Consider the following 18,792-nt stretch of genomic DNA (forward strand, 5'->3'; position numbering starts at 1 on the left):
GTCCACTGCACTAACCACTAGGCTATAATACATTTAGAGTAGTTCTTTCAAGGAATGGTAGCATTCACAACACTTAAAAGACCAGAATAACCCTGCATGCTGTTTCACCATTGCTGAGAGGGGTCTATAAGGAAGTTGGTTTAGAATAACTTTGCGTGCTGGCAATTTTGGTAATATTATTCCTGATTTCATTCCAGTCAAGTCCAGATCGCATTAATTTCATGCCCTGTTGTTGACCTTTTCCTGGAACAAACTCGGCAATTTCTTCCACCCTGAAAATGTAAATGTAATGCATTAAATAAGCAATACATGAAAAGAATGCCAACACACATTGAAAACGTAGTTTTGTGCATACCTTGTTGTGGGGCTCTTTTACTACGCCATGTAGGTGCCTAGGCGTGCCCAATGTGAGTCAGTTTTGAGTTACCACTCGGCAGGGCTGCCGAGAGACTGGGCCAGGCCCGGGACAAGGCCGCCCCGGGCCCCCCCTCCCATCCGAGGTCGCCGGGCCCCCCCTCCACCAGGCTCTCTCTCCACCCCCGGGCCCTCTGCACTGACCTTAAGCGGCTCACCTTCGAAAGCGCAGCAAGCAGCGGCAGACCACTCCTTCGTTCTGTGTCCCACCCTCGCGGAAGTTACATCAGGCGAGGGCGGGACACGGAAGGAAGGAGTAGTCTGCCGCTGCTTGCTGCGCTTTCAAAGGTGAGGCGCTTAAATTCAATGCCAGGGAGCGACGGAGGGCGGGCGGGCGGGCCGGACTGCGGTGGCAGCTCCACTGCCCCCCCCCCCCCCGGAGGCCCAGGCCCGGGGAATTTTGTCCCTCCTGTCCCCCCCCCTCTCAGCGGCCCTGCTGCTCAGCTACCATGTGGCCCTTGCAGTAATTTCATTTTTGACTCGCATCTGCTATGTGTGCTGGAAAATAATTTTTATTTACCACCCGGTTTCTGCCATTTGCCAGAAATCATCATTCTATGTGTGTAGATGATTACCCGCATGGTTAATGTGGGAGACCTTACCGCTAAGTCAATGGCTGGTGGTAAGGTCTCAGACCCAAAATGGACATGCGCCAATTTTTATTTTGCCGCATGTCCATTTTTGGCAAAAATAAAAAGAAGGCCTTTTTTTACAGGCGCGCTGAAAAATGGATCTGCGCATGTGCAATGCATACGCCTACACTAGCGCAGCCCATTTTTCAGCGCACCTTAGTTAAAGGTCCCTTGTATGCACAATTCAGAAGATACCAAATGTTACAGTTGCCAAGTTTACTGCAAATGGATGCATCATTTTTCTCTATAGCAAATAAATGGCTGTCTGTACAATAATAAAACTCAGCTCACAAAGCAGCCTACGATAGAGCTATAACATGATCATGCAACAAATATGTAGTGTAATAAATATTCTTTGCAAATCATTGCATAATTGTTCCATGCAAATGTTCCATGCAATGTGGAAACTCAAAAGAGTTAAACCTTTCTTCCCAAGGGAAATATTCCGCAGCCTGGCACAATCAATGGTGCTAAGCCACTTGGATTACTGTAATGCCATTTACGCCGGATGCAAAGAACAAATCATTAAGAAACTCCAAACTGCCCAAAATACTGCAGCCAGACTCATATTTGGAAAAGCGAAATACGAAAGCGCCAAACCCCTAAGAGAAAAACTACACTGGCTCCCACTGAAAGAACGAATTGCGTTCAAAATCTGTACCTTGGTTCATAAAATCATTCATGGTGAGGCTCCGACATATATGTCGGACCTCATAGACTTACCAACCAGGAACACAAAAAGATCATCACGCACATTCTTGAACCTCCATTACCCCAGTTGCAAAGGACTTAAATATAAATCAATATATGCATCTAACTTCTCCTACGTCAGCTCGCAACTGTGGAATGCATTACCAAAGGCCTTAAAAACAATGCATGACTTAACAGCCTTCCGGAAGTTACTAAAGACCAACCTGTTCGAGAAGACATATCACATTGAGCCATCATAAATGACCTAACATCAATACTCTTTTAGAACCAGATAAAACCGTATTCTCTACACCTGATTGCATCAATCAATTTGAACATTAACGCATTACCCCCTTATTTTTATTTATTTGTAGCATTTGTATCCCACATTTTCCCACCAATTTGCAGGCTCAATGTGGCTTACATTTGCCGTAATGGCAGTTGCCATTTCCGGGTAGCAGCATTACAAATGGTATTACGTTAATGTCCACACATACTTAGTAACATACATGGGAAAATAACATATATGGTAAAGAAGAATACATTATGGTATTGCATGAAGGTTCCTGAGTAATAAATTGGTTTATAACATACATTAGGTCCTCGACTATAGAGAGACCCTGTTTGACATAAGGTTTAAGGTGGTAGTGCTTGATCATTAATAGCAAAGAGGTTAATCAGTCGTGTGATAAGATTTTGGTTTTGTGTAGATCATGTATAGTGTTATTGTTTGGTATTTAGGAAGGGTGTTTATGGTATGCCTTCTTGAAAAGATCTGTTTTCAAAAGCCTTTGGAAGATGGTTAAGTCTTGCGTTGTTTTTATGGCTTTCGGTAGTGCGTTCCATAGCTGCGTGCAGATGTATGAGAAGCTCTTATGCCTGTAATGAACTGTTTATCCAATCTACTTTATAATTTACTTTTACATTTATGAACTCTAATGTAACACTACTTTGTTGTAAGCCACATTGAGCCTGCAAAAAGGTGGGATAATGTGGGATACAAATGCAACAAATAAATAAATAATTATGGTGTCATAGTTTACAGCTGGTCAATACGGATTTCTCTCTAGAAGACAAGCATATAATAAAACGTACAAAGTTGGACTTAGACGTCATGTTGAAAATGCCCCTCTATGTGACTTTGTAAGTGCTTTGGAAACATGTCTCTATGCCATCTAACAAAGTCAGTAAGACAAGACGTTTTTAGGGGATTAATACAGTACACTCCATTCAATCAGACTATTTAGAACTTAGCTTAAGATTTGTTAAGCTTACAGTGTGGGGTACAATTTTATTTCAAATATAAAAGTCAAGCCAATAGAGATGCCAGAGATAGTAAAGCCAGTACATTTCTTACCCTATGTACCATTTGTGGTCATCAAACCCAAGAGAGCTTCCTGGGATGCCAGACTGAGTTTTAAGGAACCAGGGGACACGGCGTTCCAGCAGAAGAATTGTAGAGGCAATCTGTAAATATAACATGCATTGCACACAGAAGTCAGAGGCCAGCAAGCAATAGGCTTAATGTACAAGCTGTGTTTGATTCCCACTGCAGCTCCTTGTGATCCTGGACAAGTCACTTAACCCTCCATTGCCCTGGAGTGCAGGAGTAATCTATCGGTTAGTGCAGTTGGTTGAGAACCTGGGGAACTGGATTTGAATTCTGCTGCAGCCTTAGGTTAGTGCAGTGAGATCCTAGGGAACCAGGTTCAATTGCAACTGCAGATCTTGTGACCCTGGGGCAATTCACTTAACCCTCCATTGCCCCAGGTGCAAATAACCTTAGATTGTGAGCACATTAGGGACAGAAAAGTCCGCTGCACTAACCACTAGGCTACTCCTCCACGCTAGATGTGTTTACTAGATGTACGCAGCACTGTACACATTATATGCAGGTACTTTCTGTAGCTGGAGCAATGGAGGGTTAAGTGACTTGCTCAAGGTCACAAGGAACTACAATGGGAATTGAACCCAGGTTGCCAGGATCAAAGCCCACTGCACTAATCATTAGGCCACTCCTCCACGCTACTTAGAATGGGAAGATATTAGAATATGAATGAAGATCCTGACTTTCAAAAGCAAATATCCAGATAGTGCTGTTGAAAATGTTCTCATACCATCTTAGCACTATCTAAATAGCGCTGGAGTGTAGCGCAAGAGTTGCCAGAAATTCCCCAGATACTGGTGATATTCAATCTGCTGTCCAAGGAACTATCCAGATAAATTTAAGATAGTAAAAAGCTGCCCTAAATTTACCTGGATAGCTGTTTGGATAGCAAACTGAATATCAGCGCTATCTGGATGGTGACATGGCAACCTCGCTCTGCCCAATTATCACTGGATACATATCGGCGTTACAAAAATAAATAAATATATTTTTGTAGCACTGGATATGATGGCACACTGGGGGATGGGAAGTACCACCGGGCTGCTGTGGTAGCCCAGTGGTAGTTCCTTTTTAGCGAGCAGTAAGTCTACGTTGGGTTTTCCGCTGCTTTGTAAAAGGGGCCTTAGTTATTCAGCACATATTTTTGTAATAAATATGTTTTCAAGGATCTTCTAAACAATCTATGTAATATGAGAAGGTACCGCAGCTGTTCCCCTCCCACCACAGCTGGAGGGTACCTTGGCTGGCAGGGGTCCCCAACCCCCACCAGCTAAAGCGTTTGTCCTGCGCTGATCTTACATTTCTGGTGCCCTGTCCTACACGCTCATGCTCAGTTTCATTAAAACGAGCATGCACGGTGCTGGAAAAACAGGACAGGGTGCCAGCAATGTAAGAACAGCGCAGGGCAGACGCTTTAGCTGGCGGGGGTTGGGGACCCCCGCCAGGCAAGCCAGGGGCCCCCGTAGCTACACCACTGCCGGAAATAAACACAAACATGAACACATTAGTTGTACAAGACTACTTTCCTGTTACTTTTACACCACTGTTATTTCGCACAGCTCAGAACATATTCCTCAAATCGTGTTTGGCTGAAAAAAAAAGATATGCTTGATACCTGCACTTTCCAGAGTTCCTCTCTTTCTTTTGCTATTCTCCAGTATGTATCATCCATCATTGCAATCAAGATGTTCAGCATCAACAGATAAACAAATACCATGTAGATTGCATAGATAATATATGTCAGTGGAGGAGAGGGGACGTCCACAGGCACTGGTAGATTAATCAACCCCATCATCAATTCAATGGCTGTATATATGGTCATGGAATAGTCTTTGAACTGTGGATAGGTTCTCAGATCCAGCAACTGGAACATGATGTAAAATGCTGAGGGAAAAAAAAAAACCAGAACAAGACACTACAGTGGTGATCCCCACTACTTCCTAGATCTTGAAAACTTTTCATGCAAGGTACGAGACACTGGAAATTCAATGAAAACAGACACGCAAGATAAATAGATTGGTTTTTTTTTACTCAGCAGATTCTTTCTGTTCCTTTGGGCTCAATGAGGACTGGTCGTTATTCAGCTACTGTGCTAATAGCCTTCTATCAAAACGATCTGGGTTTTCTCTCCACTTCCCTATTTTGTATCCACTTCTCACCTATGCAGGGGCGTAGCTACGTGGGGCCACGGGGGCATGGGCCCCCCCTCCCGCCGCCAACCCTCCCCCGCCACCGCCGTCAGGTACCTTTCCTGGCGGGGGCCGAAGTCCTCTTCTCTGGTGCGGCCGCGTTGCTGATCTGCAAGGGCAGGCTTCTGTTTCTGTGAGTCTGACGTCCTGACGTCAGACTCACAGAAACAGAAGCCTGCCCTTGCAGATCAGCAACGCGGCCGCACCAGAGAACAGAACTTCAGCTGGCGTGGGTTGGGGACTCCCGCCAGCAAAGGTACTCGACGGCAGCGGCGGGAAGAGGAGGTTGAAAGGGTTGGCGCCGGGGGGGGGTGTCAAAGGTGGTGGTGGCGGTGGAGGGGGGGTCATAAATGGCGGCGGGGGGAGGTTTAAAAATGGTGGGGGGGTCAGCGGCGCCAGGAGGGGCTAAAATGTGCCCCCTCAACTCGGGCTCTGGACCCCCCCTCCCGCCAAAGTCTGGCTAAGCCCCTGCACCTATGCCCACTGCTGTCTCTCATCATCATGACAGTCCCTCAGGCAATACTCCAAAATTATGGATCCTTCCAGAATACAGTTAACATGGACCTAAATCTGGTCACTAGCTATTGAGGGGCATTTTCAATATTATGTTTAAATCTGATTTGGGACATTTTGCTCAAAGTGTCCAAAATTCAAGCAGTAAATATAGCAATTTTCAAAAATGAAAAACATTTATCTTTTTGTTTCAAAAATGGCCTTTTTCTAGATGTCGCTGTACTCAGTGCATTTATCTTTTTGGTTCAAAGAAACAGAAGAAATCAGTCTTCGCAAAAAAAAAAAAAAGACAACAGTGAGCAAAACAGCGAAAATGACCAAAAAAAGGAAATAAAAAAATAATACAAAAGGAAAAATAAAACAATAAAATTGAAAAAAATGACACTTCTGATTAAAAACTTCAAATCATTTATTTGCAATTAAAAATGATACCAACATTGGTAGAAAAGGACTCGACACAGCTGTGTTTCGGCCATACAGGCCTGCGTCAGGAGTCTTCTCACCGTATAGAATCTCGTACTTTATTTCTACATCAGATGATTTTTGTATTGGTATGTAGTCAGCTGACTTGAGATCCCCACTACCTAGGCTTTTTTTTAATGCCCCTGCCCCCAAATTCTGGCATCCTAGGCCTCTCATTCACATAGCAATAGGGACAGCCCTGTAGGAGGAGAAAGATTCTCCAAATCAACTCCGATGTCTAATTTTGATCTTGGATATACTCATGTTTTACAATATAAATACATATTTATACAACTATCATATTTATGTAATTATGCATTTTAAGGTTTTAGCATGTTAAAATATCAAGGATATGAAAGGTGCTTTGATGGTTAATTTGTCTTGAAAGACAGATAACGAGTGATACAATTGCCCTTGGTTTGTAAATGGACAACACATTCAAACTAGATGGGTAAAGCCTGCTCATGAAACAAAATCTGGATACCAGAGTTGCAGCAAATATAAACCATTTCAAAACAGGCCTGTTGGCTTCTCACAATCAGATTGTGCTCTTCATACGACAAAGGTAGCACTTACCAGATGTAAACCCAATGATGATGACGAACACTAAGCAGAACCACTGGAAAAGATCTACAAAGAGGATCTGTATTGAAGAAAGTGAAATGTCACAGAAGAAAGCAAACCTCAAAATAATTTCTTTTGCTCTGTGTGACTAAGGTTAAAAAAAACAAATTTCTCTCTGTTCATGGAGTGGTATTGATTGTATGTTGTTAAATTTAAAAAAAAAAACATATCATTATGTTAAATAATAGTCTTTAAATTCTTAGCCCTCTGAAGTTAGATTACTTCCATACAAGGGGAATAAGTTCTAAGCAATTATGCAATGCTAACATAACATTCTTGGTAATAGGATAACTATCCTCTCTTCCCCAAATAATGCCCATCATGAGTGGCTTGAGGAAAGGAGCTTAGCTATCTGAAAAGTTTGCATCTTAAATCAATTAATAACCTGAAAAATGGCCTGTGGTAGTGTAGGCATGGGTTTTGGGCACGCGCAGAATCATTTTTCAGCGCCTGTAAAAAAGGCTTCTTTTTTTGCCAAAAATGGACGTGCGGGAAAATCAAAATTGCCGCGCGTCCATTTTGGGTTTGAGACCTTACCGCCAGCCAAAGACCTAGCGGTAAAGAATTTGGGCGGTAATGACCTACACGCATCCGCTACTCGCACCAGAAACAAATATTTCCCAGATGCACGTAGCGAATATGCGCCAACATTGAAATAACCAGAAGGGCCATGCGGTAACCGGGCGGTAACTCCAATTTGGCGCACATTGGGCGCACGTAGGCACCTACACAGCTTAGTAAAAGGGGTCCACAGTTCTGATTCACATCCATTTCTGAGGAAGCACTAATGTCCTAGGGTAGAAAACCAGTCCCGAAGATCCCCTACACTAGTCTGCTTTTTGGATATTACCAATAAACATTCATTAACTATATCTGTATAATTTGTTCTAAGATCATGAATGAGTGGCAAAATTTGGTGATCCCAAAAACAAACCAAGTTTGTGGCTTTATTGAATTGTAGTTTATCATCAATGGCCTATGCCCTGTTCATTGTATGACCCCCCCCCCCCCCCATTGTAAATTTGTGGAATAAGAACATTCCCCCCAATATTTAACCTACATCAGTCAGCAACTTTGAATATGCTGACCAGTAGGAACTGAATCTGACCCAGATATTCAATGTTGGATCGTGTCTGGGTGCCGGCACTGAAAATCCTGGTCTTCAGTGACCTGGAAATTTTGTAGGTGCTTGTCTACAGTGCTTTACCCACATACTTAAGCAGGCAAAAATTGAACTGCTTTTTTTGTTTGTTTGTTTATTTATTTATTTATTTATTAGGATTTATTTACTGCCTTTTTGAAGGAATTCACTCAAGGTGGTGTACAGTAAGAATAGATCAAACATGAGCAGTAGGCAATTGGAGCAGTAAAAATAATCGAACAATACAAAGTATGGCATGGTATACCACTTGCAATGACAACACAATGTGTACTAGAACATTATAATTGGTAGTGAGGGGTAAGGCAAAGTTGTAACATATAGATGAGTAAGAAAGTAGGAAGAATTAGAAAGTAAGGTAATTGATTTGAAGAAAGTTGCACGTGAGGTCAGAGAGATGGTTAAATATTATCTCAGCTAGGGTAGGAGTGGATAAACATGTCATGAGTGCCTGGCTAGCTCTGCAGGCAACAGTACTGAGTATCACCAGTGTCTCCATAACTTCTGGGTCAACCCCAACTCCACCCACCAGACCACCCCTGAACTAATTGGATTGTGCCAGAACAGTCAGAGCCAGTACTCAGCATCACTACCCAATTGAGTGCCACTGAATATCAATGTCCGGCTCTTTCCTGCCTGCTTAAACCACATTGAATATTGACTCTATTTTCATTATGCAAGTTGTCTTCTTATAGTGGAATGTGTGTAACATGCTTAAGAATATTAACAAAGTACTACCCTACATATGATATACATACACACATAGAGAGAGAGAAAGAAATACGGATTAGGCTCATACTCCTGAGATTTTTAACCAGGGGTGGAATAAGTTGGCTGAGCTACCCTGGGAACTAGATTGGGTATAAAATAATGAAGGAGCGGAGGGGGGGGGGGGGAATTATTGGCTGGTAAGGGCTGTTGGGTTTCACCCGATTGGTTCCCTGGAATGTGAAGGGCTTCAATTGAGTAAAGTCTAACAAGGATCAGTGATTTTGATGGGTCAGAATTTTTTCAGGAGCCTGAGCTGAGGGAGCTGTTTTTTTTCATCCTGCCCGCCCACCCATTTTCAGCTGTGTCCTGGGTCTGGGTGGTTCGGAAGTGCGATGTTGGGGTGGGTGGGGTATTGTAGATTGATGAGATGGGAAGGATTTTTGTCCCAGTGGTAGGATGAATTCCTTTGTTACAATTTAGGAATCCTGAGGTTCAGTTGGGGAAGAAATTAGGGAGTGTGAGAATGGTTCATGTGTGGTACCAAAGAAAGTTCCAGGAGTAGGGAAGTGACGTAGGCAAACCAAGACACCAATGTATATGTCAAAGGTGGTAACAAATTTATTGAATAAACATCAGAATTTGATTCCGCCATAGACTTGGGAAGGGGGGCAAATCATGCATGTTGGCCAGTGTCAAGAATTAATATAAATTGTTTTGGTCAGTTTGCTACTGTCTGACTGTAAAAGCATATAAGTTGGGAGTAAACTATTACATGTTAATGTTCTAATTGAAGTTTGGTATAGAATTTAACATTAATAAAGCTGTGACCAGTTGAGTCACAAGCAGTATCTGTACAGTGTCTTTATTAAATGGTATGTGTGGGCTATGGTGAAGGGGTGTGCAAATGCCAATGCTATATATATATTTATTTATTATTACATTTGTACCCCGCGCTTTCCCACTTAAAGCAGGTTCAATGCAGCTTACATAATAATATGGATTACAGAGTATTGATAGAGAAAATATAGGTTAATAATAGCAGAATAATAAAAGAGATAGGTAGGTAAAGGTGGGGAAGGGTGAAGGGAGTAGGAGAGGTATGAGCAAGGGGTAGATGAGCATTGGAGGAGGGGGATGGGACAGGGAAAACGTATAGGGAAATTAGGTGGGAGATTAGGCATATTTTCAAAGCACTTAGCCTTCCAAAGTTCCATAGGTTTCTATGGAACTTTGAAAGGCTAAGTGCTTTGAAAATATGCCTAATAGTCTGAATCATCATCGTCTTCTGGATATGTGTTGGGCAGAAGGGATCCTAGGATTAGATTGGTTCATTTGGGTAGGCTTGCTTGAACAGATGGGTTTTTAAGTGATTTCCAGAAGGGTTGATAGTCACTGATTGATCGGATAGGTCTGGGGAGGGCATTCCAGAGTTCACTGCCTAAGAAGGAGAAGTTGGATCCATAATAGGTTTTGTACTTGAGTCCTTTGCAATTGGGGTAATGAAGGTTGAGGTAAGTTCATGAAGTTTCAGACATGTTTCTGGTGGGAAGGTCAATCAGATATATATGCATATTTAGATGAAGCGGTGCTAAAAACATTCCCTTTATAACATCTATACCACGTATTAAATTGCCGATCCTTACCTTCTGTATCATGATTGTAAACTGGCCAAGCATTTTAAATCCTCTGGCAAAATAAATGCAGTTACACCAACCGATAATCAAAGCAATAGACAGGGCAACAGCTTCATTATCATTTCCAAGGCATCTCAGCAAGACTATTACGAATATTAAAATGGAATACCCCACCCTAGAAAGATAGATTTCAACACTGTTAAACTGCACTTGTAGCTGTAATGAGATGGTTAGATAAAGGCTGGAAGGCAAAGTCGATGAGATGGAAAGTCTGGTCTACGGTTTTAAGCACAAATTGCGTTACTTTCATAGGAGCGGAGAAGAATCTCTTAAAATACAATATGTCAAAAAGATAGATTTCATTGTACTACTTTCCGTATGTTTTTGACTATAGCTTGTCTTTCTGTCCTTGACATGGAGTCCCTCCAGCAAAGTGAGCTGTCAGTAATTGTTTTCCCCAAGAATAATAAATCTCTGCAGTACAGGCTTAAACCTCTGCAAGAAGTATCCTCATAACTATAACTTGAAAGTCCTCATAAAACATCTCTAGTAAGTCCAAGGTAACTGAAATGCAATGTAGCTTATAAAGCTACCGTTTCACTAACTTAAAATTGAGAACCTTTAGCCCTTATTATTGGGTGTGTAGTTACAATGGAAAGAGGAGTATTAATTTTCTACGTAAACCTTAAGCATCTTTTTATATGTTTAGTACAGATGGACTTCTAAGCAATTACTACTGAATGAAGGAGTAGCCTAATGGTTAGTGCAGTGAGCTGTGAACCCGAGGAAACTGAGTTCGATCCTTACTGAAGCTCCTTGTGACCTTGGGCAACTTCACTTAACCCCCTATTGCTCCAGGTGCAAAACTGATTGTGAGCCAACTAGCAACAGAGAAAATACAGTACCTTTAATACATGTAATAATATACAAACGTCTTTGGTTATACCACAGAAAGATATATTGAGCCTGCCAGTGGTGGGAAATTGTGGGGTATAAATGATATAAAATAAATAAATAAATAAAATAAATAAATATCAAGAATCAAACTAATAATATTGATATTCTTTGTGATCTTGGGCTAGTCACGTCACACCCTATGGCTTCAGGTACATGTAGACTATAAGTCCACTTGGGAAGAAACGTACCAGCTGTGCCCGAGTATGTAACTCGCCTCAAGCTGATTTGGAAAAGGTGAATAATTAAAATCTAAAATTCAAATCCAACCATATTAGGGAGTCTTAGGTTTCAATTAGACTGTATACAGTATGCAGTGGAAGAGAGAATATTATTTGTAGAAAATATTCGGTATGGCTTTTATCTTTTTGCATTTTATGCATATATTATGTATATTTATGCATGTTTTCCACTGCATTAGACTTATATGTGTAGAAGAATATATGATTTTTTAATGATTTTTTTAAATAAATAAAACTAGCCGTTTAACCCCTCATCTAACCAGTTGGATTCTAAGACTATCCCTAATGAATATGCATGATTAGATTTGTATATATTGGAGGTAGAGTATACAAATCTCTGATGCATGCTCATTACAGATACCCTGAAAATTTGACCACACTGGGAAGGGAGAATACAAGGACTGAATTGCACACCATTTTGTCAGGAGTATACATTTTATAAGTATCAACATTTACAGTATCAATGGGGTCAACCCCACAACATAGCCATCTAAGATGGTATTTCAGAACATACACATCTACACGTTCAGAAAAACAAACATACACTTCTGTATGTCAACCATTTTAGAAACATGTCTATCTTCTACATGGTTTCAAAAGTAACATAGTAGATGACGGCAGATAAAGACCTGTACAGTCCATCCAGTCTGCCCGAAGCTGTTAGAATGTCTGATATCCTTTGCCAGTATTGCTTTGTGTGTGTTGGGGGAGGGGGATTAAAAAAAACACTGAGCACTTCAGGCACAGGCAGCTCCTTGTGACTCTGGGCAAGTCACTTAACCCTCCATTGCCCATGTAAGCCGCATTGAGCCTGCCATGAGTGGGAAAGCGTGGGGTACAAATGTAACAAAAACAAAATAGATACTATTGGAGATTCTACATGGAATGTTGCTACTACTGGAGATTCTACATGGAATGTTGCTATTCCACTAGCAACATTCCATGTAGAAGGCTGCGCAGGCTTCTGTTTCTGTGAGTCTGACGTCCTGCACGTCAGACTCACAGAAGCAGAAGCCTGCACGGCCACATTGATGACCTGCAAGGGCCAGGCACAGGCAGCTCCTTGTGACTCTGGGCAAGTCACTTAACCCTCCATTGCCCCATGTAAGCCACATTGAGCCTGCCATGAGTGGGAAAGCGCGGGGTACAAATGTAACAAAAATAAAATAGATACTATTGGAGATTCTACATGGAATGTTGCTACTACTGGAGATTCTACATGGAATGTTGCTATTCCACTAGCAACATTCCATGTAGAAGGCTGCGCAGGCTTCTGTTTCTGTGAGTCTGACGTCCTGCACGTACGTGCAGGACGTCAGACTCACAGAAGCAGAAGCCTGCGCGGCCACATTGGTGATCTGCAAGTGCCGACTTCTACTATTGGGCACAGGCAGCTCCTTGTGACTCTGAGCAAGTCACTTAACCCTCCATTGCCCCATGTAAGCCGCATTGAGCCTGCCATGAGTGGGAAAGCGCAGGGTACAAATGTAACAAAAATAAATAAATAAATAAATAAAATAAAAAAGGGAAACCATCTCTAATCCCTCCAGTGGAGCACTGCATAAAACGAGCAACTTTCTCCAACCTAGATGTTCCCATCAGCAAGAATAATTACAGACATTGATGCCAGTGGACTTTCCTCTTCTGAAATAGGGAACGCATGTGTTTCATTCTGCCCCAGCCTAGTTTTTCCCAATACATGCATCCCCCCCCCCCCCAATCATATGCACATATTTGTGTTTTGAATGGGATTTAGACATGTAAACAATATCCCCGGGATTCTATATAGCACAACTTAATTTGTATGCGCAAATCCAGTCATATTCTGGATCTGTGTGCACAACTTATTTAATTAACAAGCCAATCAATGCTGATAATTGCCAATTAACAAGCAATTGACACTAATTGGCATTATTAAGAACTTATGTGCAGAATTGTCTAAGCGTGTTCTATAACATGTAAATTCTAAGCCGCTTAGTTGAAAAGGGGGAGTGGTCGTGGGCATGGAATGGGCAGGTCATGGGTGTTTCTAAGATCTATGTGCATGGTTGTAGAATACACCTGGTCTGTACATAATTTAGGCGTTGGCATTGACACCAAGTTTTACTTGGCATAACTGCCGTGACTAAATGTAGTCATGTGGATGGGCACTCGGCATATTCTATAAACCACGCAGAAATTTAGACTTATTTTATAAAGCACACCTAAATTTAGATGTACTTTATAGAATACGCCTAGGCATATTTTTGTTTTGGAGCCAATTTGTTTTAGAATCTAGCCCTACATGACTAAATGATGGTTTTATGCACATCCAATACATGAATAACACTTCTGAATTGACTGCCTGAATTATTTCACACAGTTTTTACAGATCTTTGTAGCAGAACAGATTAAGTTTAGGGTGCATAAACAAGCCAGGATTTATTACCGTACATTAGCAAAGGGAAAGGTCCTCCAACAGATGCGTTGCCAAAGTAATTTTTAAATCCCATTCTGATGAGATAAGGAACCTAAAAATCAATAAAACATTGCAAGACCTGAAACTGTGATGCACAGTTAACAGCTGAAACAGGTAAAGGAGAGTTTAATTTCATAGCAAATATTTTACGTTTCATTATTTTTTTTACCTCACTGATGAGTATAACGAAAGCTCCAATTACTGTTATTAACTCTCCAACAAGTCGTAAGTAATCTTCCTGTTGTATGTATGCATCCTTAAATAGTAAAACACATCATTTAGGCTCTGAACTGAGTTCAGCCTCTTTAGTAAATTTCTTTGATGATCTTATCATAAGTTAAAAGCATATTAAGAGGGGTCTTTACTAAAGCTTAGCTTGAGTTATCTGCAGCAGGGTCCGTAGGAATTAAATGGACCCTGCTGCAGATAACTCAAGCTAAGCTTTAGTAAAAGACCCCCCCCCCTAAGAAAATATATTTAAATCACTGAGGGCTCTTTTTACTAAGGTGTGCTAATGATAATCGTGTGTTAAATGCTAAGAAGCCCATAGGAATAAAGTGGGCAAGCTAATCGTTAGCCCACCTTAGTAAAAGGAGCCCTGAGTCTGCAGTGTGTGGAACATACAGTATACTGGTATTATATTCTAAAATACCAATTTTATAAACAAACAAAACAAAAAAAAGTTGGTCAACTAATCTGAAAAACCTGAAGAAATTTTTATGAGTTTTTTTAGCCACAAAAGTGTCACACATTAGTGGCATAGTCAGTGTGTTTTTTCTAGCAAAAAAGGTGCCAGTACTGAAATGCCAGGCCATCCTTCAGGGGTGGAGTGATCGCTGAGGGACACACCCCACAATAGCCAGGCCCCCTGCAACAAGTCACAGAATCTATGACAAGGCAGAATTGGTATGTAGAGCCTGAGCTCTTTCATTAAAATTTGGGGATCGTGGGTCAATTTTAGCAGACAATGGAAAAGGTTCTGGTACTCAGTACCCCTAAGTACCCCCTCAATAAAACCCCTGGGCATAGTGAATAGATGCAAAGGGAAGGGAAGGGAATTGGGATTTGATATACCGCCTTTCTGAGGTTTTTGCAACTACATTCAAAGCGGTTTACATATATTTCAGGTACTTATTTTGTACCAGGGGCAATGGAGGGTTAAGTGACTTGCCCAGAGTCACAAGGAGATGCAGTGGGAATCGAATCCAGTTCCCCAGGATCAGAGTCCACTGCACTAACCACTAGGCTACAGGGGAAAAGCACGGGCATGGCCACTGTTGGGGCTCCCAATTACATATGTAACTTGCAGAATACTGTAAGTTACTTGTGCTCCTATTGTGTTTACATGCTCGCAGTTATACCAAGTCTATGGCTGTTATAACTGCAGGCATGTACAGTGGGGGAAATAAGTATTTGATCCCTTGCTGATTTTGTAAGTTTGCCCACTGACAAAGACATGAGCAGCCCATAATTGAAGGGTAGGTTATTGGTAACAGTGAGAGATAGCACATCACAAATTAAATCCGGAAAATCACATTGTGGAAAGTATATGAATTTATTTGCATTCTGCAGAGGGAAATAAGTATTTAATCCCTCTGGCAAACAAGACCTAATACTTGGTGGCAAAACCCTTGTTGGCAAGCACAGCGGTCAGACGTCTTCTGTAGTTGATGATGAGGTTTGCACACATGTCAGGAGGAATTTTGGTCCACTCCTCTTTGCAGATCATCTCTAAATCATTAAGAGTTCTGGGCTGTCGCTTGGCAACTCGCAGCTTCAGCTCCCTCCATAAGTTTTCAATGGGATTAAGGTCTGGTGACTGGCTAGGCCACTCCATGACCCTAATGTGCTTCTTCCTGAGCCACTCCTTTGTTGCCTTGGCTGTATGTTTTGGGTCATTGTCGTGCTGGAAGACCCAGCCACGACCCATTTTTAAGGCCCTGGCGGAGGGAAGGAGGTTGTCACTCAGAATTGTACGGTACATGGCCCCATCCATTCTCCCATTGATGCGGTGAAGTAGTCCTGTACCCTTAGCAGAGAAACACCCCCAAAACATAACATTTCCACCTCCATGCTTGACAGTGGGGACGGTGTTCTTTGGGTCATAGGCAGCATTTCTCTTCCTCCAAACACGGCGAGTTGAGTTCATGCCAAAGAGCTCAATTTTTGTCTCATCTGACCACAGCACCTTCTCCCAATCACTCTCGGCATCATCCAGGTGTTCACTGGCAAACTTCAGACGGGCCGTCACATGTGCCGTCCGGAGCAGGGGGACCTTGCGGGCACTGCAGGATTGCAATCCGTTATGTCGTAATGTGTTACCAATGGTTTTTGTGGTGACAGTGGTCCCAGCTGCCTTGAGATCATTGACAAGTTCCCCCCTTGTAGTTGTAGGCTGATTTCTAACCTTCCTCATGATCAAGGATACCCCACGAGGTGAGATTTTGCGTGGAGCCCCAGATCTTTGTCGATTGGCAGTCATTTTGTACTTCTTCCATTTTCTTACTATGGCACCAACAGTTGTCTCCTTCTCGCCCAGCGTCTTACTGATGGTTTTGTAGCCCATTCCAGCCTTGTGCAGGTGTATGATCTTGTCCCTGACATCCTTAGACAGCTCCTTGCTCTTGGCCATTTTGTAGAGGTTAGAGTCTGACTGATTCACTGAGTCTGTGGACAGGTGTCTTTCATACAGGTGACCATTGCCGACAGCTGTCTGTCATGCAGGTAACGAGTTGATTTGGAGCATCTACCTGGTCTGTAGGGGCCAGATCTCTTACTGGTTGGTGGGGGATCAAATACTTATTTCCCTCTGCAGAATGCAAATAAATTCATATACTTTCCACAATGTGATTTTCTGGATTTAATTTGTGATGTGCTATCTCTCACTGTTACCAATAACCTACCCTTCAATTATGGGCTGCTCATGTCTTTGTCAGTGGGCAAACTTACAAAATCAGCAAGGGATCAAATACTTATTTCCCCCACTGTAGATGTTAGGTGTGCCAATACTGGGACATGGTAGTATTCTATAATACAATCTTGGTGCCCAGATGCAGTTATAAAATAGGCTCCCACCGCACTTCCTTGAGGTGCCCAGTTGTAAAGTTGCCCTCTCAATGTCTTGATTAAGAACTGCTGTTGCTACTATGCTCAGTATAGCGATGCAATATTGCTCTCAGAAGATCAGTTGACTCTCTAGATAGGTAGGGATCTCTCCTGACTATCCCCTCCAAAATGTAGGGGATCTGTTCAATAAAGCACTAGTGCAGGTCAATAAATGTATGCTCACTCTTAACAAAACAAGATCCCACAGTTGCTTAAATATGTCATAAGGACTTAATGCTCATCTCTACCTTACTTCATAATGAGGTTCTATATACGATACAAGTGTATAAACTCATTATATTACTATAGCTTAAACAGTTAGCTCTTTGGTAATGGCTAAATCTACTTGGCAGCCTCCCAGTCCTATGAACCCTAGAATTGCCAGATGTAGAGATATGAAACTCCATTTTGCATAGGACATGGTGGAGATATTGAGATGCCCTGGTCAAGACATGCTCACTTCCTCTTGTAATTTGCAAGTCTCTGCCAAATGCAAAGCCTCCTGTAAAATACACATAAGAATTTGCAGGAGCTCACATCATTTGCTGGCATATCCACTGGAAGCAACAGTTTGGGAAGCTCGACAGGGTGCCCTTGGCCTGGATTGGCCGCTGTCGTGGACAGGATGCTGGGCTCGATGGACCCTTGGTCTTTTCCCAGTGTGGCATTACTTATGTACTTAAAATAAACATGTAGCCAGGAGCGTCACTGGTTCCTTGCCACAGAATGAGATAGTTGGCTCAAGTCAGGCCCATTACTTATAAAATGGACTAGTGGGGGACCAAGTTCCCCCCCACCCAAGATCCCTGTGCCCAACAACCACCTCCACCCTTCACCCTCCACCAGATTCAGTGCTCCAACATCAAACTCCCTCCAGACACAACATCAAGCTCACTCTCCAGACCCTCCTGGTTCTTACTGGGGGGCATCTCTGATAGGTACATGTAACCTGGACTGGCCACTGTTGGAACAGGATAGTGAACTAGATGAGCCCTTAATCTGACCCAATAGGATAATTCTTATGTTCTTATGTCTCTGGTGTCCAGTGGAGGGTAGGAGTAATCTCCAGTCACTCTTGTCCAATTGGATGCCCAGTTCAAAATGGCACCTCTGACCTCCTAGCAAAAGTCTTGGGGTACTACTGCTAAGTGTCAAGCTAGCAAATGAGCTGCCAATTAGTCAATTTATAAGACTTCATCTGATTTGTTGAATGTTTCTACCTACTTTACACCATCAATTGTTTGCAAACCCTTTGATTTAATTTGAAACTAATAATTAAATTGCAGACCCAGTTTCTCAAAACAGACACTATTTGTAATTAAAATCATGGCAAAAAAACCCAAATTATGTCATCACTCATAACGGGGCAATTAGCTCTATTCTATCAGTAAAATAGTTGGAATTTAAATGTCCTAACCACCCATTCTTATAAGCTTCAAGACATTATAAAACAGAGAAAGGTTTAACATGTTTCAGTAGGAAGATGTCTGCCATCGCAGAAAGGTGTATATTAAGAGTTTAATGAACATAATATTGGCCATTCTTTTCCACTTTGAGATAGCACAGATGGTGTTGTAGTAACCAGGACTTAACTACATTTTCATTGATGCTTGATCTC

General features: G+C 42.0%; 1 protein-coding gene across 4 annotated transcripts in view; it reads right to left on the reverse strand.

Annotated features, from left to right (window-relative positions):
- Positions 1 to 18,792, reverse strand: part of LOC115478824 (transient receptor potential cation channel subfamily V member 6-like) — a 53,269-nt gene continuing 34,477 nt past the window's right edge. For all 4 annotated transcript variants that reach the window (XM_030216436.1, XM_030216437.1, XM_030216434.1 and 1 more), the window contains 7 exons: positions 14,239 to 14,325; positions 14,045 to 14,121; positions 10,425 to 10,590; positions 6,864 to 6,930; positions 4,739 to 5,007; positions 3,094 to 3,203; positions 1 to 272 (listed from right to left, as the gene is read on the reverse strand). In XM_030216436.1, the coding sequence (XP_030072296.1) occupies positions 125 to 272; positions 3,094 to 3,203; positions 4,739 to 5,007; positions 6,864 to 6,930; positions 10,425 to 10,590; positions 14,045 to 14,121; positions 14,239 to 14,325 (924 nt within the window). In that variant the 3' untranslated portion in view covers positions 1 to 124. The remainder of the gene's footprint in view (positions 273 to 3,093; positions 3,204 to 4,738; positions 5,008 to 6,863; positions 6,931 to 10,424; positions 10,591 to 14,044; positions 14,122 to 14,238; positions 14,326 to 18,792) is intronic.

The sequence above is a fragment of the Microcaecilia unicolor genome, chromosome 10 (genome assembly GCF_901765095.1).
Source record: "Microcaecilia unicolor chromosome 10, aMicUni1.1, whole genome shotgun sequence".
NCBI classification, from domain to species: Eukaryota; Metazoa; Chordata; class Amphibia; order Gymnophiona; family Siphonopidae; genus Microcaecilia; species Microcaecilia unicolor.